This window comes from Cavia porcellus, unplaced genomic scaffold, assembly GCF_034190915.1.
Source record: "Cavia porcellus strain 051 isolate PalLab524CR breed Dunkin Hartley unplaced genomic scaffold, mCavPor4.1 scaffold_14, whole genome shotgun sequence".
Classification (NCBI taxonomy): domain Eukaryota; kingdom Metazoa; phylum Chordata; class Mammalia; order Rodentia; family Caviidae; genus Cavia; species Cavia porcellus.
In genome coordinates, this window is record NW_026947497.1 from 65,113,315 (window position 1) to 65,138,938 (window position 25,624).

Consider the following 25,624-nt stretch of genomic DNA (forward strand, 5'->3'; position numbering starts at 1 on the left):
ACGCTCTAGCTTCCTTGCAGTCAAGGGAGAGGAGCTGAGGTCAGCGAGCTAGTCAGTCCTCCCAGGCTGCCCTGAGGGCCACCTGGCCTTCTCTGGAATGTCATAACACAGACTACTGACGAGAAAGGCAGTTGCGTTACTCACATCAGTGACTGCTATTGTGGGCTTTATGCTCGGCTCTAGATCAGCTCTTCTCCACTCTGCAAGGGCCCTGAGAGCCCAATGGTCCCTTCTGCACGGCCATGAGGAGCTGGGGTGGGGGGTGGCTGGTGTCCCTCCAGCTGGCTCTCCCGCCTACCTCGTAGTTTATACTGTTCGCCGCTGGCCGCGTTCACCGTGAAGGTGTGTGAGTCCTCGTCGCTGGGAGAGATGACTGCGCCCGCTAGCTGCAGGGTCCCTCGGGGCTTCTGGTTCCTGGACTGCTCATTCACAAAGTACTCCAGCAACCCGGCTTCATTGTTCAACACAAAAAACCTGCAATGATTGCACAAAGGCTGTGACTTTTAGACACTTCCCTAGGCAAACTAAAGCACAAAAACCTCCATCGCTTAAAATATGATGGATTTTCCTTATTAAGAAAATATAATTCTGAAATGCATTTCAAGTAGTAGTACTTGTAAACCCTGCCCTGAACGCTGTAGCAGGAGCTCACTGGAAAACTGACACACACTGTCAACAGGGGAGAGAGAGGTGCTTTTGGGTTTGCTCACAAAGCAGGAGCTGAGCCCAGGGCCTGCGCCGGAGAGGCAAGGGTGGACCGCTGTGACGCTTCGCCGGGGGAGGTGCTTCCGTGGAGAGAACAATGCAGTTGTCTTTCTCTCCCTTCCCTGTTGTCTTTAACTTTTATTTTATTTTATTTTTTTTTTGGACAGAGGGTCTTGCTATGTGGCTCAAACTGCCCTCAAACTCAGTGATCCTCCTGCCTCAGCCTCTTGAGTGCTGGAATTACAAGCATGTGCCACCAAGTCTTGTGGTGCAAAATTCATTCTTCTCTTGAATTTATTAACAGGGAGGACAAACTGCAGAAAGACAAATGGTAGTAAGATTTTCTATGTAGGATTCTCTGGGGAAAAAATCACAACACGAGCTCCGAGGCTGGTTGACTGCTGGGTAAGAAGTGAACACGGTCTAAGACTGAAACAGGGAAACACTCATGAGAGTAATGTCAGGACAGAAAGATTCTGTGACTCTGTCATTAAATAGGTCACAACTACGGACTACTGATCCTGTTTAAAAATGAAAAGCTGCAACTGGAGACTCAGAAACATAAGGAACTTGAAACTAAACGATGAAACACTGATACGTGTTGGAAAAGAACTTGACGACATACTGAGGGACTATGGAAAAGAATCTGATGTTCTGATTTGGTCCAAGATGAGCTACTTTAGGAACCAAATTAATTCAAATTCCAATTTATGGAGCATGCAGTTCTTCGGGGAGGACGGCTTTCTAAGTTTCACTTTTTAAAAAGTCCATGCTCCAGTGTGGGGAAGCCTGGCGCCCTGTAGGCAGCCTGCTCTAGATGGCCCCCTGTGACCACTCGGTCCAGGTCAGGGTCCTGGAAGACGGTGCCTCGGCCCTTGCTCAGGGACAGCAGAGGAGCCAGGCACAACGGGGGAGTCAACAGTGACCAGGAGGGCAGCAAAGGACTGTGGGTTTCTAGCAGGCTTCTGAGCCCTAAAATCATTCACATATTTGATGAAAATACAAATTACCTTTGTATTTTTTTGTCAGTTTTAAAACTTCAATTTCATTAATAATGAGTTGGATGAAACATTTCTTCCTGTGTTTGTAGACTGTCTGTAGTTCTCCCTAGGGGATGACCGACACTTTTATTTTCTTCTTTTCTTTTATAGTGCTGGGGACTGAACTCAGGGTTTTCACATCGATTTACATCCTCAGCCCTTTCTGGGAATTTTTTATTTAGAGTTAGTCTCTCACTGATTTGCTAAATTGTGTAGGCTGGGCTGGAACTTGGCATTGTCCTGCCTCAGCCTCCCAGAGTGCTGAGGTTACTGTTACACGACACCTCACCCAGCTCCCATCACATTTTTGCTCATTTTCAGTAGCTGTTTATTTTCCCACAGATATGAAGGATTCTTTGAGTTAATATACAGCAGCCATTGCTATCGTCTTAAATTTCTAAAACACTTAAGATCTACCCCTGTGAACCTTCTATGAAACACTCATCCAAAACAAACTCTGAAAGGTTGTTAGGTTCTTAAGGTCTCTTAAGTACAGTACAGAACTGTACAGTAAATGAATTTTTTTCAATAATACTGTTAACCAAAACAGGAATGAAGGAAAATTTTTTTCTCACTGTTCCAAACTACTACTGTAAAAAAAACCACTTTGGAACAGATACAGTAGTTTCACACCTATAATCCAGCTACTCAAGAAGCTGAGGCAGGAGAATCCCAAGCAGAAGCCAGCCTGGGTAATTCAGTTACTTAGTAAGACTTTGCCTCAAAATATCAAAACCAATAAATAAAAAGGGCTAGGGATACAGCTGTGTGTTCCCTAGGTTTAATCTCCAGTACTGCAAAATAAAATAAAATAAAATAAAAAAGCTACAGATATAACTTAATGCTACAGTGCTTGCTTAGCATGCATGAAGCCCTGGGCTTGATATCTAGCACAAAACAACACCAACAAAAATAGACTTTGGCGTCAGAATTACTTGGGTTCAAACAAACAAACAAAAAGAATTATTTGGGTTCAAAGTTTAGTTATGTTTTGCTTTTGATATAGGGGCTTGTTATATAGTGCAGGCTGGTCTTGAACTAACTACAGAGCCAACACTGGCCTTGAACTTGCGGTGATTCTGCTGCCTCAGCCTCCTGAGTGCTGGGATTACAGGTGTGCACCACCACATTCAGCTTCAAAGTCTAGGTTTAACAATTAAAAAAAGCAATCCTGGCACTTGGGAGGCTAAAGCAGCAGGATTGTTGCAAGTTTGACCAGCCTGGGCTACAAAGTGAGCTCAATGGCAGCCTGAACTGCATAGCACGAAGAGAACCTGTCTCAAAAAGAAAAAAAAAAGTTTAAAAACCACAATAAGAGAGCATCTTACACTATGAGGATAGCTATTATTGTAAACAGAAGAAGAAAAGCCACAAATGCTGCTGAGGATGTGGGAAACGGCAATCCTGTGCACTGCTGGGGTGTCCGTGGCAGTTATTGTGGAGAACTGTATGGAGTTCCCTAAAAAAAATGAAATGCAGTAGCCAGGCACGGTGGCCTGCTCCTGCAGTCCTCCTTATTTGGGACACTGATGCAGGACAATGCCTTGAGCCCAAGAGTGCACACAGCCAGTCTGGGCAACAGAGCAAGGACTGCTTTGTAATAAAACAAATCAACAGAGAGAAACAAAATAGCACAGAAATACTGTACTATAAGCCATAGTAGCTCAATTCTGAGGACAAAAAAGCAGAGACTAAAGAGACACTGGTAAACCAACATCACAGAAGCCCTTCACACTGACAGACAGGCACACATGCGTCACCCTCCAGGGGTGTGTGGCCACTCACACTGTGTGACAGGTGCATACCGGAGTGCACTCAGCCTTAAGACGGAGAGGTCTGTACCACAGTGGAGCCCCATCATGTCATACTCAGCCCGAGGGCAAACCCCAGACACTCAAGTTGAAAAAGTCCATGCTGGGGTGCAGGGTATGTGTGCATGACACAACGGATGTAGCCTAAGTTTGAGAAGAGGATGCTGATAACTCGTATAAAAAATATGCATGTTTCATGGCATTGAACTATATGCTTAGAATGGTTAAAATGGCAAATCTTATGTATATTTTATCACAATAAAAAAACCTCTGCCGTGCAAATATCAGTTCCACTAAGCGCCGAGCTCTGGTGTCCCACTTACTGACCGTACATGACCTGGGCTGGTTATCTAACCTATCCCTGGTTCCAGACTCATGGAGAATCTGGTACAAACCCAACTTTCTCAGAACCTAGCCTCTGCATGTATAATAAGCGCAACGCAGGCGACAAACCTGAGTACAGCAGAACAGTAGGAGCAGTGAGGAAAGAGGGGACAGCTTCGTCCCCAGGAGCTCCCCAGCCCAGTCTGCTATAGCTCATTGGCTGCACCAGAATATGAAATTATCAGCCGGGGTTTTCTGGTCCCAGGGAGGCTGAGGGAACACAAACAGCACACTTACCTGAACTGCCACCCAGTGACAAGGTTGGTGTACTTCATTAAGTAGCCACATACATTCTCCATGTGATCACTGTTGCAAAAGAACAGAAAGAACAAAATCAGTAGAGAGAGAAAGCCCAAGGGGGAACTGTAAATTTCCCAAACCTGCCGGAGACATTCTCTGTGTCTCAACTTTCTCCATGAGTTTGTGGGTTACTACACATATATACTTCTCCAAATTTCATATTTCATACCAAGTTTCTTCAAAATGAAGTTCCTGCCCTGCAGCCAGCGACCGTGGCCTGAAACTGCAAGCCAAAACAAACCCTTTCTCCTCTAGATGCAGTGGCTCAGGCATCTGGTTCCAGCAGGGGAGAGCTGATATAATCGTCAATCAGTACGACCAGTTCATGGTTCAACAACTAAACAAGGCCCAGTCGGAGTATTATGCCCTCACTCTGGTGCATCACAGAAGGCTGATTTGTTGTGTCTCTGATTCCTTGGTTTCTACAATGCAGATCCTGGTTTGGGAGAGCCTGACAGCTCACTCCTACTGCCCACTCCAGGCAGGTGTGATGCTACAGCCCTCCCCACTGGGAGGATTTCATTTGGGACTTGTCCTGTATCACCTTACGGTATACTACAGCTGAGTTTATTCTTTTCTTTTTTTTGAGACAAGGAGGTCTCACTATGCAGCCCAGGCTGGCCTCCAACTCTTGGTGCTCTTTCTGCCTCAGCCTCCCAACTGCTGGGATTACACACATGCCCCACCCTGCTTGGCTTTTTTTTTTTTTTGACAGCACCAGTTGAATTCTTCTTTCAGTATGTTCTAACTCTCACAACCAGAAGAATGGACTCTTCTCCAGAAGCATGGCTGCTTGGGTTTTTGCTCACATATTCACACTTCTGGGCCCCGGTCACAACCAGGTCATTCTTTAGTTCCTCTGATCCTTGGATAAGCAAAGAAATCTTTTCCTACGTGGGTCCCGCATGCTTCCTAATTTCAGGATTAAGCAGCTTTTGGCAGCTGCAGGTGTCCCTGTCACCACAGGCCCTGCCACAGCATTCCGCCTGTGTCGGGCCTCACTGTGTCATCCCTCTTGCCTACTGTCACCCACTCACTCGTCTGTGCCATCCTGCAGCTCTGAAATACTTATTTCCATTCTGCACATCCACGAAAGTCCTCAAGCAGTGCACAACCTAAACCAGGTATTTCCTCTAAGTGCCAAGAGAGACCTTGATCCATCCTGTTGAGAAGGAGGCCTTCCTTCCCAACTAGCAGTATGCAGGGAAAGCATCGACTCCACCACAGTTCAAGTCCTCTGGTTCTAGCACTGCACATCTTTAGCTGCGTGTGCTCGGTGGGAAGAGCCTCACTAAATACTTCAGCATGCTCTCTACACTTGAGCAAATCAAGGAAAACTATTTTGTTTATATTTCAGCAATCAAAAAAAAAAATCTGTAATCCCAGCAATTGGGAGGCTGAGGCAGGAGGTTCTAAAGAGTTTGAGGCCAGCATGGACTATATAGTGCAACCCTATCTCAAAAACCCAACACAAAAAGAAAATGCACCATCTCCTTTGCCTTTACCCAGTCACTACTCTGGTTTTTCTAAACAATGGTTTTTCTTTTGGTCACATCTAAGCTGAGAGAAAGTCATTTAATAGCTCATAATGACTGTCAAAAGCATCCACTGTGGTGCTCACCTAGCACAGGTGCGGCCCCAGTTAATCACCAGCACCGCTCCCTGACTAGTTGCCACAGCCGCTGAAGTACCCAATGTGTTTCCCCGTCCCGATCCGGGAGCGCTCTGTATTTACTGCCTAGTGTTCTTACTTTTTTGTTCTCATGTACACTAGAAAAGAGTCAAAAAGATGACAAGGCTGCTGACATGGTTTATTTAATAGTGGCATAAAACCAGGCCCCAAAGAGCCAGAAACTCAAATAACCCGATGGCCTTCTCCCACACTGCCCAGCAGCTGTCTCGGAGCTGCTGCTCCTGCTGACCCTCGATCCTTTCTGCTCTTCTGCTAAGCAGCTCGTGAGGAACGCCTGCGCCACCTGGTGGCCATCACAGGGAGCCCTGCAGCCAGACACCTTGTCCTTGGCATCCTGTGGTGGGCACTCGAGTTATCACAGGCCTCACATACTAACGTCTTGGGCTAGACCAGAATCTTAGGTGTGGGGTTACAACCCAAACGCCAGCCACTACGTGGCTGTAAACAAAGCCTTCAGATGTCAGAACAGTGTAAGGAAGCAGCAATCAGCCCAGGTGCGACGCTGGTCAGTGCTTTACACAATCACTATGATCCCTGCTATCGAAATTCCCCAGAAAGCTGAAACGAAGCTAAGAAGGGAAGGGAAAGTAAAGAAAGCAACCACAATTGAAAAGAAGGAAACTGGAGAAGTGTGGGTGGTGTCTGTGTGGCTGATCCCGCTGACACGTACAGCACATTGTGATCCACCATCTCCACAATCACAGAGATTTGTGTAAGGAAGCCAGCGTGGAGAAGCCTGAGCCTGTGTTGATGACACTGTCACCAGAGCAGAGTCCTGAGACTTGCACGGTGATGCAGGGGAACTGGTAGAGGGACAGTCAGAGCTACTGTCCACAGGGGAACCTCAGCGACTTCTGGCTGAGCTCAGAGAACTGCAGCCGAGGAGCTTCCTAGGTGGGGTGGAGTGTCAGCCATCAGTGCCGCAAAGGCCTTCTGTGGTACAGGAACTCCGGAGAAAATGGACAGAACGAATGCTCGCAGAGAAGACCACTCAGACAGGGGAAAGGTCAATCACTGCGTTCAATGGTTAATGATAGTGTCACGTCACACTACAGAACGGCGTCAGAGAAAAGAGGGACACACAACTGTAGGCGAGACCTAGTGACAGAAGCAGGTCCCAGCAGGCTAGGGACTCTGAGGAGAGGGCAGATACCAAAGAGCCAGGTTCCTGGTGTTCCTGTGGAAGGGGACCCCTCTTCTAGACAGGAACCACCTTCCCATCACCTCCCTCCTGCAGGCCGCAGATGTCAACCTGGATTGCGACGTTCCCTGAACGGCATGAAAGCGCTGTTCTGGGAAACCAGGCACACTTGTAACTTTGTGGTGAATACACTCAGGCAATTATTGGAGTTTCTGGTGAATTCCACACATTACACCACCCTTTAGGGTTATGAAAAGGTTAGTAAAGGGATGCTTTGGGTGGCTGGGAATGTATTATGAGTGTTATTTCTTACAGGAAAAACAGCCAAATTGAGCTACCACTGGCCTGGAGAATGAACTGAGTTAGTAAACCACGGGTGCACTGCATCTCCACAATGGATGAAGCATTCATTACCCGAAAATCCAAAATCCGAAATGCTGTCTCCAGAGCATTCTGGAACTCACTGGGTGCTGTCAGGATGCTCAGCTAGTAAAGCTATGTGAATATTCCAAATCCAAAAGCCTTGGCCGGAAACACCGCAGGCCAAGCGTTTCTGATGAGGAATACCCCACCTGTCACTGAGTTATGCAGTGCCTCCAACCTTGTGCTTCACTCCCAGCACTCTGGGAGGCTGAGACAGGAGAATCATGACTTGGATCTCAGCCTGGGCAGTTCACTGAGACCCTGTCTCAAAATAAAAATGGGTAAGGGATTTGGTTCAGTGCAAAGACCTGGGTTCAATCCCCAATAAGTATGAATTTTTGTAGATTTTTACATAGCAGTTAATATTAATAGAATCTACTTATAAAAGTGGGAATAATCTATTATCATTCTATTTTGTGCTCTGTGAAACAGAAGTTGATGGTCCAAACATGAAGATATTAAAACATAAGCTATGAAAAAATTAATTTCTTTAGTCTTTCAGTAACTTTACTTCTCTACAAATAGGGTATATTCTGAACTTTTTTTTTTTGAGGCCATCTCACCAGACCAGCCTTGAACTCACTAGGTAGCCCAGGCTGGCCTTGAATTCATGGCCTTAGCTTCCCAAGTGCTGGGATTACACATGTGTGCCACCACACCTGGCTGATCTTTTAAACTTGTTAACATTTTCTTGGCATTCAGCCCTGGAAGCTGACAGTCTATTAAAAATAGCTGATTATAATGGGGTATGTAATTACAACGGAATAGTCTCCAGCCAGAAAGAATAAAACTGCCATTTGTAGGAAACAGACGTGGAGATCAATGATTCCAAAAATTGAACTAATGGCTTATACCCCTACATGAGGAATCTAAAACAGACAAGCAGAAAGTAGAAAGGACAGGGCAAGGGAGGGAGGGAGGGAGGACTGTCATCCTCTAGCCTCACTGGACACCCCAAGTGTGATAGGGAGAAGTGGACTGGCTGATGGGCTGATGAACTGATGAAAATGAGTGAAGTGTGTTACATGCCAAAATAAAACCTGTAATCTGTATAACTGATACGCACTAATAAAAAAGATCTCAAACAGAATAGCTTGTTAACTGAACTAGGCCAAGTGGGCTGATTTGGTTTAGTTTTATGGTATCTCCTCCCAACCTTTGAAAATCAAACTTCAGATACTGAGGTTTTAAAGTTAAGTTATACCTACTAAATACAAAGCGCTCTGAAAACCCACTGAGATAAACAGAGAAGCTTGAAAAGCAACACTTCTTCACCTGAAATCCACGATCAAATCTAAGGGACAGTAGCTCCTTAAAGAGAAAGGCGGCATGGGGCTGGGGATCTAGCTCAGCGGCATAAGCGCCTGCTTGTGAGCAGGCAGTCGTGAGTTCGATCCCTGGTACCGATAAAAAGACAAAAAAAAAAAAAAAAAAAAAAAGAAAGAAAGAAAGGCGGCAGCAGGGCCCCTGCTAGTAGTTCACAGGCCATGTTTCTGGTGGTCATTTGGGCAAAAAGGTTTTCACTCTTCAAAGTGCAGGACCCAGCTGTGACTGCAGGGTGATGGTGATGATGACGGTGGCAGGTGGGGACTACGGCTGTGGCCGTGAAGTGAGAGAGGACTGAGTGTGCTCCCGGGAAGGCCAAGGGCAACACTGAGTCCCTCTGAGCAGCTTTACACTTGCTCCAGTTTCATATGCTGGGTTTAGGGATCTCCTGACCCTAGACAAGCACTGCCATGGCTGTGTCCAGATGTCCCCCAGGGCCTCATGCGGACATGGGGGATGGGCTTTTCAGAGGTGGCTGACCTAGAGTGTGTGATCACTGTATCAGTCCACTGACCGCTTTGGCACAGCTCCGGGTGGGACTGCTACTGCCCTATGTGTGGGCAGCTTAGATAGACCACAGAGGGACAGAAAGAAGCTGCTGCCGTCATATGCCACTTGCTGCCTTCTGCTTGCCTGCTTTGCCACAGACTGCTTCTCCTCTGCAGTGCCGCCCTGCCTGAAAGCCAGCCAATGGTGAACTGACACCTCTGCAAACTGTGAGTCAAATAAACTTACGTCCTGAGCATCAGGTATTCACCTCAGCAATGAGAAAAGTAGCTAAGATGTGGACAGGGAGAAATCCTGAATGCTGCATGGCCTAGGCTGGACATGGAGGGGTCGCCTGCAGCTCGGACACACAGGACTGCCTAAAAGATTGCCTGGAAGTGTTTTAAAGTCCTTAATCATAGACGCCTAAGGAAAAGGGTGAAGGGCAGGAGGAGACTAGGACTCAGGAATACAGAAGCAGAAGGAAGAATATCAGGGGCAGGGAAGGACAGAAACCAGTTTCACGATGAGCTGGGGTCAGGAACAGGCAGCACTACTGAAGAGATACTGTACAGGAGGAGAACTGAGACACTTCTGCTAGACTCGGAAGAAAAGGACCACAGCTGAGTGGAGTGATGGGGAACCGCCAGCTGCCAGTGATGAAGAGAAGCTGGGAGACACAGGGTGGCTGTGCTGGCATGACTGAGGCAGGACAGAGCAAAGAACTGAGGAGGGAAGAAAGCAGAGCTTGAGATTCAGGGGACAGACAGAGGGCAGTGGGGCCCAGGTGCCTGGTGGTTAACTTCAGTGCCTGTGTGAAGGGCCCCGAGTGCCCTACAGACTGTACTCTGGGGTGTCTGTGAGGGTGCTCTGCAGGCTAAGTTTGGCACTCGCGGTAGTGAGCACCCGACCAAGGGAGAGCAGCTGCCTTCCTTTCCTGCCTCCTGCTCCAGCTGATGCTGGTCTCCCATCCCCAGCTCTCAGGCCGCGGTACTCAGATGCAGCCATGCGACAGGCTTACTGGTTTGCAGGCTGCAGGGCCGGAGGCTACGGCCTGCCCGCTGTCTCCCCTATATGTGCATCTGTGTTTATGTCTATATAGCCCCATAAAAACACATGTAGGCACAGATACTTGCGGGTGTAAGGACCCTGCCAGTTCCGTTTCTCGGGGGAACCATGAGAGACACCACGGGGAGTTTAATGGCAAGCTGCGGTCAGTGAGAGGCACCAGTCACGCCAGAGGTCACATCCCTACCCTGTCAGGTGAGAGGCCTCGGCTCTGCTTCAGACCACACAGAGGATGACAGACAGAGGCTGCCATCTGTGTGACTAAGGTGACTGCGACGGGTCCTTCTGCTCCCTGTCCCTGGCTGTGTGACCACTGCATGGCCTCCAGAAGGCTGGCAACAAGCGGGATGGGACAGTGTGGCCCTCACTGCGGCAGACCCTCAGCAGTATCCCAGAACCTCGCTGTGAACTTGTTGGTCACTGCCATCCCCACTATCACCATCCCCCACCCAAACAAGGTGCCGCCCTCAGCCTGTATCAGTGCCTGTTTTCCAGGACCCAGCCACAACTCCAATACACACGCAATACTTGAATGCCTGTGTCTGGCCTGTAACACAGATATAGTAGGATACTCATATTTAGTACTGTGCGTTTTAAGACAAATATTTCTTAAAGAGATATTTGCATTTGAATGGACCTGGAGAAGCTTATGATTAAATTTATTTCTCTTTTTTGAGACAGGGGCTTGCTATCTAGCCGGCTGGCCTCAAACTCATGGTGATCCTCCTACCGTAGTACCGGAGTGCTGGGATTCCAGGTGCGCCCTCCACAGCCAGTGCCATTTCTTTCATAAAAAGCTGCCACAGTGCAGCGACCGCTTCTTACTCAGCCCAGTACTCCCTCAGCACCTAGTGTCCAGGCCTGGGTGCGAAAGAAAGTCATAAAATATTTGTCATCTGAATTAAACTAAGGGAAGAGAGATGCAGAATCTTCCAGTAAAATGCGATTATAGGCTGGGCTGCATGCTCGTACAAATTTCAGCTAAAAGGAATTGTGTCACACTCTATACCAAGAAGTACACGCCGACACTTAAAGTATTAAAGCCGTACTAAAGCTCTTTGGCCCAGTGATCTGCCTGCTAGGTACCCAGCTAAATGCTCAGAAACGTAGACAGAGACCACAGACAGCCATGCCCAGTGTAGCACTGCCAGCAGAAAGAACAAGCTGAGCGAATTTGCCAATTAAAACATTTTCCAGTGCCTAACAACACAGGCAAGTGCTTATTACAACTATTAAAACTGCATGCTTAAGCTGGGCATGGTGGCACACTCCTGTGATCCCAGCACTCAGGAAGCTGAGGCAGGAGGATCACTGTAAGTTTGAGACCAGTCTGGGCTACAAAGTGAGCACACAGCCAGCCTGAACTGCATGACGAGACCCTGTCTCAAAAAAAAAAAAAAAAAAAAAAGCAGGCTTATTGGATGTAGTGGAGTGCAAGCCTGGTCCCAGTGCTTGGGTGCTGAGGCAGGAAGGTTGTTGCAGGCCAGTCTGGGCTACATGGTGACATCAAAGCCAGCCTGAACTACAAAGCGAGATCCTGCCTCAAAAAACAAACACACACATTAACAAACAGCAGCAGCAGCAACAAAATGCATGCTTGTAATAAAAGTACACGAATTAGTAATTGTCTTGCCAGGTTGGTGGCTCATGCCTGTGATTCTACTACTCGGGAGGCTAGGGCAAGAGGATTGTTCTTCAACTTCGAGACCAGTCTGGGTTACACAGTGAGCTCAAGGTAAGCTTGAATTGCATAGCGAGACCTTGTCTCAAAAAGAAAAAAAAGATGGAAAATTATTGGTAGCTTTTATCTTGTTCCTCTTACTGTTTCACATTTTCTAATTTTAATGCTGTTATTTTAACAGTGCATTAAAACATGTAACAAATGCTGAGTGGTGCTGAGCAGGAGGAACAGTCCAGGCAGAGGTCTTCCTACCCGTGGTACCAGCTGACCCAGCTGCTGTAGCAGAGCCCGCAGTCTCAGCTACCTGGGATGCCAGGAAGGGAAGATCGCTTGGGCTCCAGAGTTTGAGCCCAGCCTGGGCAATATGTAAAAATAAAAATAACTGGGGCTGGGGATTTAGCTCAGCGGCATAAGCGCCTGCCTTGCAAGCAGGCAGTCGTGAGTTTGATCCCTGGTACCGATAAAAACGAAAAAGACCAAATAAATAAATAAATAAATAAAAATAACTAACAATTACACCATGCACTGGAACAGCAGTGGAATGGTAGGGCAGCTGACTACTGTTCTCAGGCCCGTGTTTCATCCTGAGCACTGAAAAGAAAAAGAAGGAATCAACTCTTAGACCTCTCCATGAGCGATAGTTTCAGGAATGTGGAACCGAGTTAGTCATAGGCCCTTGCTTTGCAAAGTGGGCTGGGTGTTTGCAGAAACACGGTAAAGTACCACCAGGTTGGTCACGGTGAAGTTGACAATAAAAACCTTCAGCAAGGGAACCTCGGCAGTCCTCAGTGGCACCCCCAGGCTGGAAAAGAAAGACTCTGAAAACCACTGTACCTCTTGGTGCCCAGCTGGGCTCCAGGGCTGAAAAAACCTCACATATCTAGCACAGCACAAGCCCCTGCTCCCTCTGTAGGGTGAGGCACTACCCCACCTGGCTTGAATTCCCAGCTGTAAAAGCTAGAATGTTCTGGGTTCTAGGGATAATCAAAGGAAATGGTAACAATTGTGTCTCCTTTCACTGTAGCAGTATTCCTAAGTGCTAGGATAGGAAATCAACTTAGATGCCCAGCAGTGGATGAGTGGATAAAGAAAATGAGACATATATAAAAGCTCAACTGTAAAGATGGCAGCCATCAGATGCAACAAAATGTATAAAACTAAAGGACATTAAATTAGATAATTCAGACACAGAAGGACAAATATTGCACGCTCCCTCCCTATGTGGCTGTTAAGAAGTGCTGGAAACAAAGCTTTTGTAAGTAAAGATAGGAAAAGAGGTTTAAGGGAGGGTAGGGGAATGGGGAAAAGGAATAATCCAAGATACCTCATGTACGGGTACAAGTTCCCTATGATGAATGTGACCATTATGTATATTGGTAAAACATATCAATAAACTTAATTTAAAAAAAGAAAAATGCAAAAAAAAAAAAAAAAAAAGAAAGAAAAAATACTACTGAGAGGGTTTCATAAATCTCTTTCAGACAACTCCTTAGGATCCAAATGAAATACCATCAAATAAAAAGGAGCTACAGTCACACGTTTACCACGTTGGCATACGCAAAACAGCAGAGCTTAAAGGCCGAAGCTGTCCTGGCACCATAGGCTCGGTAGTGATTAGGCTGTGACAAAGATTCCTTCCACAAACCCCACACAGAATTAATTAGGTGTTCTCCGCCGTGTGGGGAGGAATTTGTTCCACTGCAGCCTACACAAAGAAAATTCTGTGCTCAAGTATAAATGACTTCAAGCAATAATTTAAAGAGAAATATATGGGGAAAAAGTTCACATTTGTCTAGTAATTACATCTAATTTGCACACGAACCCGCCCAGGCTGAAGGACTTTCAAGCTAGGTGCAGGCCTAGAAATGACTCTGTGTAGTGGAAAGTGTACCCCAAATGGGGCAGCAGGTGATTCCCCTGAAGTACGTGGAGAACAGCCAACATTTTATGCAGTTCAAAGACAAAAACAAGAGTTTCTTTAAAAAGACATGATTAAGATGTGTCATGGACCTGTACCAACTCCCCATGGCAAGCATAATCATTATGTACCACAGACAAATCTTGTTACTCAAAGCTTGGAGTTCTTACTAGATTTTGAAACAAAACTTCATAATTTCCAGTTCAATGCCTAAAAATTGTCTTTCCTTTTTTTTCTCAGTATCTCTACATTTTAGATAGGGCAAACAAAATCGGGGGTACAAAAATATGCATTCAACTTTCCTTTATCTATGATTTCTTTTTTTCTTTCTTTTTCAGATAGGCTTTCGTTACATAGTTCAGGCTGGCCTTGAGCTGTGTAGCCCAGGCCAGCCTTGAACTCATGGTGATTCAAGGCTGCCTCAGCCTTCTGAGTGCTGGAATTACAGGCGTGTGCTGCCATATCTGGTCCTATGACTTTTTCTTGAAACCAGCCCCAGTGTTACAGGCAAGCCCTCCAAGATAGTAACCTCGAGCTCACATTTCAGCAGCTTTCCTCACCCCATTTGAACAGGCATTTTTCCTCTCAACCGAGAACTTACAGTGCGAAACATCAAGTCTGAATGCAGAATTACCATTTGCACTACACACCTGCAGACTCGTGCCCATCCCTGAGAAGTGTAACTGTCCACTAACTGGAAGAGTTCTGCCTGTCTGTCAGCAGAGAGGCAGTGTAGAGCCCAAAGAGCCACAGCCAGCCTGTCATCCACCCAGCCTGGCCTTCCTGCTCCTCCTCTGCACATTTCCCTTCTAAAGAACTCTGTTTCCCTCAAAGCTGGTACGAATATTATAAAAACAATGGGAAAGGTTGTTTTGTAAACTCTGAACATTCACTGTGAGAAAGGATGCTAAAGAAATGATCCTCTCATAAATAACAAGCAAAGCCTGTGTCCGGAGAATACACTTGCTGCAAAAACAAGAAAATTTCAGGCCAGTCTTATAAACTCAGTTCCCAACTTCAGAATTTAAAAAAAAGATCATGAGTGACTCTGCAAATGCAGCTGAGGCTCTTCCTTTTCTGAGAATCTTCCAAAAATAAGCCCAGGATTCCCTGCTTTCATTAATTGGGCTCACATGCTGGTTTGCATTAACAGACTGAGTGTTTTGCAGCGAGAAGAGGCACAGAGTGTCTGCAGAATGAATCAGAACACTGGTAAATGATGACCCCAGCCACACACTGAGTTAGTTATCCTCTGTGCTAGTTACTTTTCTCTCATGGCTGACACAAAATACCTGATGCCCAAAATAAAGGAAGGAAAGGTTTATTTGTTTAGCTCACAGTGTGTGAAGGTTTCAGTCGGTAATCAGCCGGCTCCAAGGCAGGGTGGTGTGGCACAAGGGCAAGCTTTCATGGTGATACAAGACAGCAAAAGCAATGAGAGCAAAAAAAGGGGAGGACTGTTGAGAAGACTCTTTCTCTTACATTGTATGCAGGCCACACCCACCTGGGTGTAGCATTCACAAGCATAATCCCAGCATTGGCCCATGAGTCAGTCATAAACTCTAGATGCCCACCTCCATGACTGCATGAGGAGGCTTTGGGGGGACATCCAGATACAAACTGTAACATCAAGCAACTCCTGGGGATACAGGGTGTAGCTCAGTGGCAGAGCATTTGCCTCATATGTGCAAGACCCTGTGTTCAATCCCCAGGACTGCAGAAAAGAAATAATTATTCATTGTCTCTATCTAGGAATTAAAGTTCTTCCATTATTAGACACGTGACTTTGGCCACTCATTTCATCTTCCACTTTTTCAACTGTAAAAAGATAAAGATGCCCTTTCCCCGGGGAGCTGTGCTGACTGAACGTGGTAAGAGGTCATTCTGAATACTATACAGTCACACATGGCCAACTGTCTCACCTCTGCAGGCTACCTGGACACAGCACCTAAAATTCTTGCCATATAAGCTGGACACAGTCAGAGCCCAATGTGCAGCTTCACTCCCAACAGCGTTTTTCCAGACTTCTCAAAATTTCAAACCTGGATCTCTGGGGTCAATTTTACCTCCCTCCCCCCACATTCAGACTATATGCCTGGCTGTTAATGAATGAGAGAAGCCATACGATTTCATGACCCTGCTGTTCCCACCGCTCCTGCCCACTGCCCGCCTCTGATGAAACCCACAGCCAAGCTGAGAGACACTCTTGGGATGGCCCATGTGGCCAGAGCCAAGTAAGGCCTCCAGGCACCAGCGGATGAGGCCTGGGGCCTCAGGTCCAACAGAACGGTGCCAAGAGCCTGGTAAGCAAGTTGCTAGATGCAGATCCTTCCGAGTCAAGCCTGCAGATGACCACGGCCTCATGACAAACCCAGAACCTGGCCCCAGCTAAGCAGTGTCTGAACTCCAGACATGACTGTCACAGGATCTGTGTGCGGCTTTAATACTCTGGATTTGGGGGCAATGTGTAAAACAGTAACAACTAACAAACTCATTTCACACTGTATTTCACAGTAACTCCAGGTGGGTTTAACAGTTAAATATGAAACTACCAAATCAGCTTACAACTACAGGAAAATAGTAGTTCTTTTATTAAAAGAACTTTTTTTTTTTCGGTTTTTTGACACAGGGTCTGACATATGTAGTTCATCTGGTCTTGAACTCACTTTATAGCCAAGGTGATCTCAAACTCTCATTGATCCTTCTGCATCAGCCTCTAAGAGTGCTGGGATCACAAGCATGTGCTACCACATCCAGCTGGAACTTTATAATCAGAGACAAAAACACAAAAACAAAAAATAAGAGTAAGAGATCTGAGCTGGGTATAGAGGTACACACCTGCAATCCCAGGCTTCTGGGAAGCTGAGGCAGGACAATAACAAATTCAAGCCCTCTCTAGGCAGTCAGCTGGCAGCTTAGTGAGATCCTATTTCAAAAGTGAAAAAGTGAAAATGGGCTGGGAATGTAGCTCAAGGCCAAGGCCTTGGGTTTAAACTCCAGTCAGAGGGGTGGGGATGACAAGCTTTGTGATTTATAATTGTTTTCTGTATGTCAGGAAAAGAGTAATAAATTAAAATATGAAGAGTAGGAAAATCTTTGTAGTATAGCAAAGAATTTAACTATATGAAACTAAACTATATTGCATGTACATAAATATTTACTTAGTAAAGAACTAATACAGGGCTGGGGATGGAGCTCAGTGGTACAGCACTTGGTTAGCATTTGCAAGGCCATGGGCTTAGAAGTGAAAAAAATGGGTAAAAATAAAGTATGAACAACAGAAGAAACTAAAAACTTACTGAACTTCATGAATGCTAAAAACCTTTTATTGCAAAAAATGCCATGAAGTGAAAAGATATTCAAGAATTATACTCAAAATACATAAAGAATTTTACAACTGAAAAATAAGATAAATATTTCAATTTTGTTGTGCTTTATTGAAACAGGATTTCTTGTAATTGTGTAGTACAGGCTGGCTTTGAACTCATGACAATCTTCCAGCCTCAGCCTCCCAAGTGCTGAAATTACAGGCATGAGCTGATACCATGCCCAACAATAGCCCAATTTTAAAATGAGCAAAGGCTCTTAACAGACATTTCTCCAGGGATGATATATAACTGGCCACTAAATACTACATGTATTTTGCATGTGGATATCCAGTTTTTGCAGTACATTTATTGAGGGTACAATTCTTTCTCCACTTAATTGCTTTTGCATCTTTGCCAGAAATTGTCTGTTATGTGGGCATCTATTTTAGGGCTTTATATTGGTACTTTGGTGGTTTGTCTGTCTTGATATCAACACTGTTTTGTCATGGTGTAACTTTGTGATAAGTCATGGCATTGGGGAGGACTGAAGCTCTGATTTTGTTCCTTTATCAAAGTTGTTTAGACAATTCTGAGTCTTTTCTATTTTTACAGAAATGTAAGAATCAAAATGTTAATCTTAATGAGAAATGATGTTGGCCATTTGATGAGGGATTATGTTTTTTGATCTTATTTTCTATTTGTTTTTGGTTTTAGTCTCTTATTTTTAATTTCTCAAGGAAAGATTTGAGGATATTTCGTAACTTCCTTCTTTTCTAATAAATGTACTTGGTGTTAAAAAAAATACTTCATGTAAAGATGTGCAACCTCATCAGTTATCAGAGAAGCGCATATCCACACCCCTGCAGACAGCACTTCACACCCAACACCATGGCTAAAATTGTGTGGAGAAAAACTGCAACCCCTCCCCACTGCTGTGAGGAGGCAAGATGTTGTGGCCTCTATGGAAAATGGCCTGGCAGTTCCTTGTGAGTGTTGAACATAAAGTTACCCGACAATCTGTGATTCCACTGCTACGCACACAGTGGAGAGGCGACAACTACGGTCCACACAGAACCCTGAAAGGGAACCTTCACAGCCGCGCTGTTCCCAGTGTCTGTAAATGGAAGCAGCTCCAGTGCTCACCACCCGGGGAGTGGATAGACAGTGAGGCACATCATATAATACTTACTATTTGGCCCTAAAAGGAAAGAAGCAAATACTTACTATTTGGCCCTAAAAGGAAAGAAGCAATGATATACTACAGGCTACTGTATCATGCCAATGACATTTCCCAGTCTGTAAAGCAAAAGCTGGGGTTCAGAACCAGGGCGTTCACTAAAATTTCAACCACTTCATCAAATAGCCTAAAATCAGCATCTCTCTCTCTCTCTCTCTCTCTCTCTCTCTCTCTCTCATCTGACCTGGGACTGAACTCAGTGCTTTCCCAGTGAGCTACATCACCAGCCCTTTATTTATTTGTTTTTATTCTGAGATAGGGTCTGGCTAAATTGCCCAGGCTGAGCCCAAACTTGTGATACTCCTTTGCCTCAAGCTTCAGGAAAGCAGGCGTGCACCTTCATGCCAGGCTTGAAAAATCTCCTTTAAAAAAAAAAAATAGAGAAAAAAAAAAAGAAAGAAGGAAAAGGAAGACAGTAGCAGAGGAGAGTAGAGGTTAAAGCCACGGATGGGCTATCCAAAGCAATGGTCAGGGTGGTCCTCAGAGAGATTTTCCGACCAGAGCCTGTTACCTGAGGCTCGGAGTGGGGGGAGCATCACACCAGCTGGGGGAAAGGAGCCAACTAACGAAACTAAGAAAGAAACTATAGAAGGAGTAAGCAAGAACCCAAGAAAAGCAGTGCCAAGCAACCAGACAAGAAAACTCTAACACGCACTCCACAGGTCCACAGGAGTAAACACCCCACCGCCACAGCAAACCGTCCTGCACCTGGCAGAGCGCAAGTGCTGAGTGGAAACTGCTTTCAGGAGGCAAGGGTTCAGTTGCTTGTCATTATTTTGCTTTTAAAGTCTCAAGCCTTTGAGCTTCCAGGGAAGAAGATGGAGAAAGGAGAGCAGTACAGGACTGGGAGGAAGCTGCCTGAAACCCAGGGACAGGGAGAAGTTAGATCAAGACCTAGGTCTAAGCACCTGCCTCACACACCCCATTAAAATCAAAGTCCACAGCAGGATGCAAAACAGTAAGACCTGATTTACCTTGACCTGTGACAAGAGTTTGATATAAAATTTACCAGGCATAGTACCTCCATAAAAATTAACTGTGAACTATTTTCTTTAAAATTATTCACCAATGTATCATACAATTCTCAGTCTTCTTGAGGAAGAGTGGGTTTTCCTAGGTGATTTAAGGTCATTGAGACTATCTTATGGTACTAGGAAATAATATAGTTGATTCTGCGCTTTAATTTTTCAAATCTTTGAAGCCAGGTGTAATGGTACATATTTGGGATCCCAGCACTTGGGAGGGTGAGGCAGGAGGACTGCAGCAATTCTGAGCCTCATAGTGAGGTCAAAGTCAGTCTGAACTACCTAGTGAGACCCTGTCTCAAAAACAGAACAAAAAATCTTCTTTGAATGTCTTAACACTCAGGGTTGCCAGTTTCTAGTTAATTTCCCCAATAACTTCTTTCATTTGTGACTACAATAGAATGTGTTTTCAAAATTATATAACCATTGAGTGATAACCTAAAAATAAGGCATACAGCTCTGAATGAAAGATACAGAAATGTAAAGTGCATGTCTTTATGACAGTAAGCCCTGGGAAGAGTTACCACCCAGTGATATGGAAGTTGTTTCACTTTTCAATTTGAGACTAAAGTTCACAATTAAGGATTTCAGAAGACTGACCTCTGACTACATTGTCTCTTACTCTATTGTGCTTTTTGTTTGTTTTTGCTTCCTTAGCCAAGGTATTACTAGGTAATTCATGTTGGTCTTGAGCTTACTATCTAATCCAGGCTGGCATCAAACTCTGAACTCTGGTGATCCTCTTTCCTCAGCCTTCCACAATGCTAGGATGACAGGTGTGTGCCACCATGCCCAGCTTTTTTTTTTTTTTTTTTTTTTTGAGACAGGGTCTCACCTTGTAGTGCAGGCTGGCTTTGAACTCACTAAGTAGCCCAAGGTGGCCTTGAACTCATAGTGACTCTCCTGCTTCAGCCTCTTAAGGGCTGAGATTCCAGGCCTGTGCCACCACTCCCATGTAGCTTAACTTTACAAAAAAATTTTTTTTCATTCCTATCTGTGAAAACTAACAGCAGTGGAGTTTCTCATCAAAACGGAGTATTTTAGTGGCCTCATAAGCTCAAAGGCTGATACATCTTCAGGCGCGGATTCAGAGAATCAGAGGCACAAAGATCAGTACCTTTGCTCCAGTATTTCATCTGAGTTCACAGCTCCAGCCCTCAAGGTCAGGCAGGCCTGTCAACAAATTGCAACACAGGCAAAACCACCAGCCAGTGGAGTTAAACGGCTCGCGTTGGAAAGGAATGCAAATAGGGGGTACATTTTGCACTCCTAAACAGGGGTTCCATGGAAACCTGTTGCATGGACTCACTCTTTTATTAAAAAGGTGGGGGAGGGCCCAGGTCCTAAGAGGAGTAATCCACCGCTTCTGGAAGACATGGATCCAGCTCACCTTCTGACAGCTGCCACACACGCCAGCCTCTGTGCCTCTGACACTCACCCCGGAGAGGACCTCACCTGTACTGCCAGCTCTTGGCGCTGCCTCCTCGGTTGCCGCTGGGGCCGCCGCTGATCGCGCCCGCGCTGCTGTTCTTGCCGCTCGGGGTCCCGGCAGTGGTCAGTGACTCCAGCCTCCCTTCGCTTTCGGAGACTCTCATCGTGGACACTGAGTCACCACCCTGCATCTTAGCTCCCGGGTCCGCCTGCCCTTCCCGGGCGGCACAAGTCACCGCCGTGCAAGAGTGCTGTAGGCGCTTCCTTATTTCTTCTCTTTGAGACTCCAATGCGATCCTACTTGCTAAATGCGACGGCTCCACGAGACGGGACTGCCACGGGCCGGGGAACGGAAGACGCGCATCCCCGCCGAGTTAAACTCTCCAGGCGCCAGGGGCGGCGGTGCGAACTGCTATCCTTCCCATTCGCACGGAGTTGCCTTCCTCCTGGCCAAAGCAAGGAGGAAAGTGTCACCCAACTACTGGGCTCAGGGATGCCCAGAGGAGACGCGGCGGCGGCTCTGCAGCCGCGGGTGGGCGAAGGGCGGGCGGGGTCCCGCAGCCTGGCCTCGGTGGAGGGCGGACCAGCCGCGCCCTCGGTCCTCCTCAGTTTCCCGGCGCGGCGGTTCCCGCCGCAGCCGGAGACCCAGCCGCGGCGGCTCGGCAGCCCGGAAGGTCGCGGAGGAGGCCGTCGAGGGCTGGACGCCGCTCCCAGCGCCCGCGGCGAGCCGTGCAGCTACGCCCTCCGACCCCCTGGCCCTGTGTCTGAACCCGGCTCCTGGGAGCCGGTAAGCCCCACGCGTGAAAGCCAGGGGCGCGGACACCGCCCCACAGCCCCACAGCGAGTCACCCACCGGCTTGCTCGCTTTCCGCCTTCCCTTCCGGAGTAGCGGAGGTCACTTCCGTTAGAGCCGTCGCGTTCGGCACCATCTTGGATTTGGGCAACTCGGCCCGGAAGGGGGCGGAGCCCAGGGGGCGGGGCTCGTGGACCAGAGTGGAAGGAGCTGCGGAGCCGTAGAGAGGCTGTAAATGAACCAGTCCTTGAGGAAAGTGACTTCCTACCTTTCATCCGGGGTCCTATTTCATGCATTTTCAGGAGAAGCTGTGAAGAAGAGCAACAACTTTTTGCAAAGACCAAAAAAAAAAAAAAAAAAAAAAAAAAAAAAAAAAAAAAAAATCACCTCTTTGTTTCAGTCGCTCTGGAGAAAAAAGCATGACATCGGAGTAAAGTAAATCAGTCTTAGAAATCAACAAGAAGCAGAGTCAGGCGTGGTGGCTCATGCCTGTAATCCCAGCACTCGGGAGGCTGAGTCAGGAGGATCGATGCGAGTTCGAGACCAGCCTGGGCTACAAAGTGAACTCAAGGCCAGCCTGAACTGCACGGTGAGACCCTGTCTCAAAAAGACAAAAAAAAAAAAAAAAAAAGAAAAAAAGAAAAAGAAATCCACAAGAAGCTGTCTTGGAGGACTGGGGATGTAGCTCAGCCGCATGGTGCCTGCCTGGCAAGCACAAGGTCCCTGAGCTCGATTCCTGACTCAAAAAAAAAAAAAAAAAAAAAAACCCAAAAAGGTGTTTTGCGAATCAGAACTAGGGACTCTTCCTGACTCCAGACAAACCTTTCCCCCTCTTTCAGACCTTGATTTTCATTTGTAAAGCGAGACTCATTGTCCCTCTTTGTTGTGAACTCTAGTTCTGGGACCAAGTCTGGGACACCGATGAAAGAGGACCCAAAGTGTGAGCCAGTCTGGGTAATGTAATGATTTAGTGAGACCTTGTCCCAAAATAACAAGGGCTGTGGTTATAGCTTAATTCGAAGGCGCTTGGGGTCAGTCCCTTCAGTTAATTAAAAAATCAATTGTTTAAAATCCCTGGGACAAGTGCAAAGAAGTATTTACTCAAGGAAAAGTAAACAAAGTAGTAAATTCATATATATACATATATGTATATGTAATTAATTTTATAAAGAAAATAGGGGCAGGGGTTTAGCTTAGATGCGTAAGTCCCTGCCCTGGCAAGCTCAAGTTCATGAGTTCGATCCCCGGTACCAAAACAAAAACAAAAACAAAAATAGATGAGACTCAGGCATAATGTGCAGCTATGGTCCTCGGTGAAGAGCCTAGGTTTGAGTGATCTGGTGGGCGTGATCTGTCCGCAGCAGACGCAGAGCGCCTGTGCACAGAACACAGTTCCCAGTCCATTCTCTGGACCAGTAGGAAAATGCTATCTGGTGTGAAATCAAGTAAGTCTTTGATAGGACTTTTGAGATCTGCGGTTAGGCCAGGTGAGCTTGTGATAGGATGACCATCACAGATGGTGGTTTAGGATGAGGAAGGTAAGGTTCTGGGAAAGGGAGATACCGAAGAGCCTGGCTGTTACCCTCATAGCAACTGTGGGCCTTCTGAACCCCAGTTCTCACTCTCCAGAGTGCATTTATTTTCTGCCTTCAATAAAAATAGATCCTCCGGGGTCAGGGATTTAGCCTAGTGGCATAAACGCCTGCCTGGCAACATAAGTAAGGTTGTGAGTTTGATCCCCCCCCCCCAAAGTAAATCCTCCTTACCTTTCTCGAGTCTCTTGTCCAATTCTTTGTTCAGAACACCAAGAATCTGGCAGGAATCTCTTCAGAACCCAAAATGCTGATAGCAAGTCCCAGGTCCTTGGGAGGCTGAGGCAGGAGGAGCACTTCAGTCTAGGAATTAAAGACCTGCCTGGCAACATAACTGAGACCTCATCTCAAAAAAAGACAAAAGATTATTTTTGTAAAAGAAAAACTACACAGGAGTGTGGAAGGGGTGATATACAAAGTAAAAGATTGGATGGAGAACCTACTTGAGAAGAACAATTGAAGAAAGCCCTATTGGCAGATGATGTTTACAGTGAGAGATAAAACTGAGGAACCTTGGGGAAAAGCATGGAAGACCTACAAGCTCCAGCCTGGAGCAGGACCCAGAGCATGGTGTGAAATGATTGTGGGGAGAAGCAGAGGAATTCAGATTCTATGGTGAGTGCAGTGGAAAGTCATAGAAGGTTTTAATCAGAGGAGGCTTGTGAGCAGATTCACACTTAAAGATCCTGGCTTTCCAACAAGTGGTGCCAGAATAATTAGATTAATTGCATACAGTGAAATTGGAGCCAGGTGTGCTGGTGCAGGCACTCAGGAGGCCGAGGCAGGAGGATCGCTAGGGGTTGAAGGCCAGCCCAGATTAGATAGTAAGACCCTGTTTCAAAAAACAAATAAACAAACAAACATGAAGTTGAGCCTCTATCTCCTAGCACACACACAAATAAACTCAAAATGGCTTAAAAATTTAAATGTAAGAACCCAAACTAAAATGCACTTAAAGAAAACCCAGAATGAATGTCTATGACCTGTCATTAGGCAGAATATTCGTACATACAACTTCAAAGCACCAGCCACAGAAGAAAAAGCACAGAGCAGTCTTCATGAAAATAAAATTTAAAAAAAAACTTTTGTTCTTCATGAAAAAAGTGAAAAGACTTCTACATTGAGAAAATATTTGCAAATGAGATATGTGATCAAGGCCTTGTAGCATGAACTCTTTAATACAGCTAACTCTTATAGCTCAGTGATAAGACAACCTGAATTTTAAGTGAGTACAAAATTTTTGCAAAGAACATATACAAAAATTAATACACTAAGAGACATATACACTAAGAGATTCACAACATCATTATTCACAAGGAAACACAAAAACCACAGTGAGATCACCTTGGCCCTCACTGGGATGGCTGTAATCAAGAGATGGATAGTAGTAACCAAAGTAGGTCTGATGTAGAGAAACTGGAAGCCTTCTATACTCCTGATGGAAATGTAAAATTTCCAGACAATGGACTATTTGGCCATAAGAAATAAAAAGAGCTGATCTATGCCACAACACAGGTGCACTTTAGATATTTTGTTTTTAATTTTTTAACCATTTATTTTATTTTTGTCTTTTTGTTTTTTCGGTACCAAGGATCAAACTCACAACCTTGCACTTATCAGTCAAGTGCTTGAGCCACATAGCTAAATCCCCAGCCCTTGTTTTTGTCTTTTTGAGACAGTGTTTCACTGTGTAGTTCCGACTGGACTTGAACTCACTTTGTTGCCCAGGCTGGCCTCGAACGCTCAATGATCCTCCTGCCTCAGCTTCCTGAATGCTGCGATTACAGTTGTGTGCCTCTATGCCTGATCTTGTTTTTTTTTGAGACATGGTCTCACTGTGTAATTCAGGCTGGCCTTGAATTCACTACATAGACCAGGCTGGCCTTGAACTCATGGTGACCCTCTTGTCTTGCCTCTCAAATGCTGGGATTATAGGCATGTGCCAACACATTTGGTTCTGTGTGCTTCTGTTTATATAAAATGCCCAGAATATGCCAGGCATGGTGGTGCATGCCGCTGCCTCAGCCTCCCAAGGAGGATCACTGAGAGTTGGAGGCCAGTGTGAGCTGCGTAGTGAAACCCTGTCTCAAAAAGACCAAAAATACGTAAACAGAAGCACACAGCATGTGCTGGGTTTTGTGCCTAAATTCTTTCACTTGGAATAATACTTTTAAAGTCCATCTGTGGTGATGCGTGTCTGTAATCCCAGCACTCAGGAGGCTGAGACAGAAGAATCATAGCAAGTTCGAGGCCAAACTGGAC

The 25,624-nt window shown here is 45.9% G+C and overlaps 1 protein-coding gene across 2 annotated transcripts in view; it reads right to left on the minus strand.

The window, feature by feature from the left end:
• Osbpl11 (oxysterol binding protein like 11) overlaps window positions 1–21,186 on the minus strand; it is a 59,095-nt gene extending 37,909 nt beyond the window's left edge. For both annotated transcript variants that reach the window (XM_063261107.1, XM_003477045.4), the window contains exons 1-3: window positions 21,002–21,186; window positions 4,178–4,246; window positions 299–474 (exon numbers count right to left, since the gene is read on the minus strand). In XM_063261107.1, coding sequence (XP_063117177.1) covers window positions 299–474; window positions 4,178–4,246; window positions 21,002–21,168 — 412 coding nt within the window. In that variant the 5' untranslated portion in view covers window positions 21,169–21,186. The remainder of the gene's footprint in view (window positions 1–298; window positions 475–4,177; window positions 4,247–21,001) is intronic.
• Window positions 21,187–25,624: the final 4,438 nt, after the last annotated feature.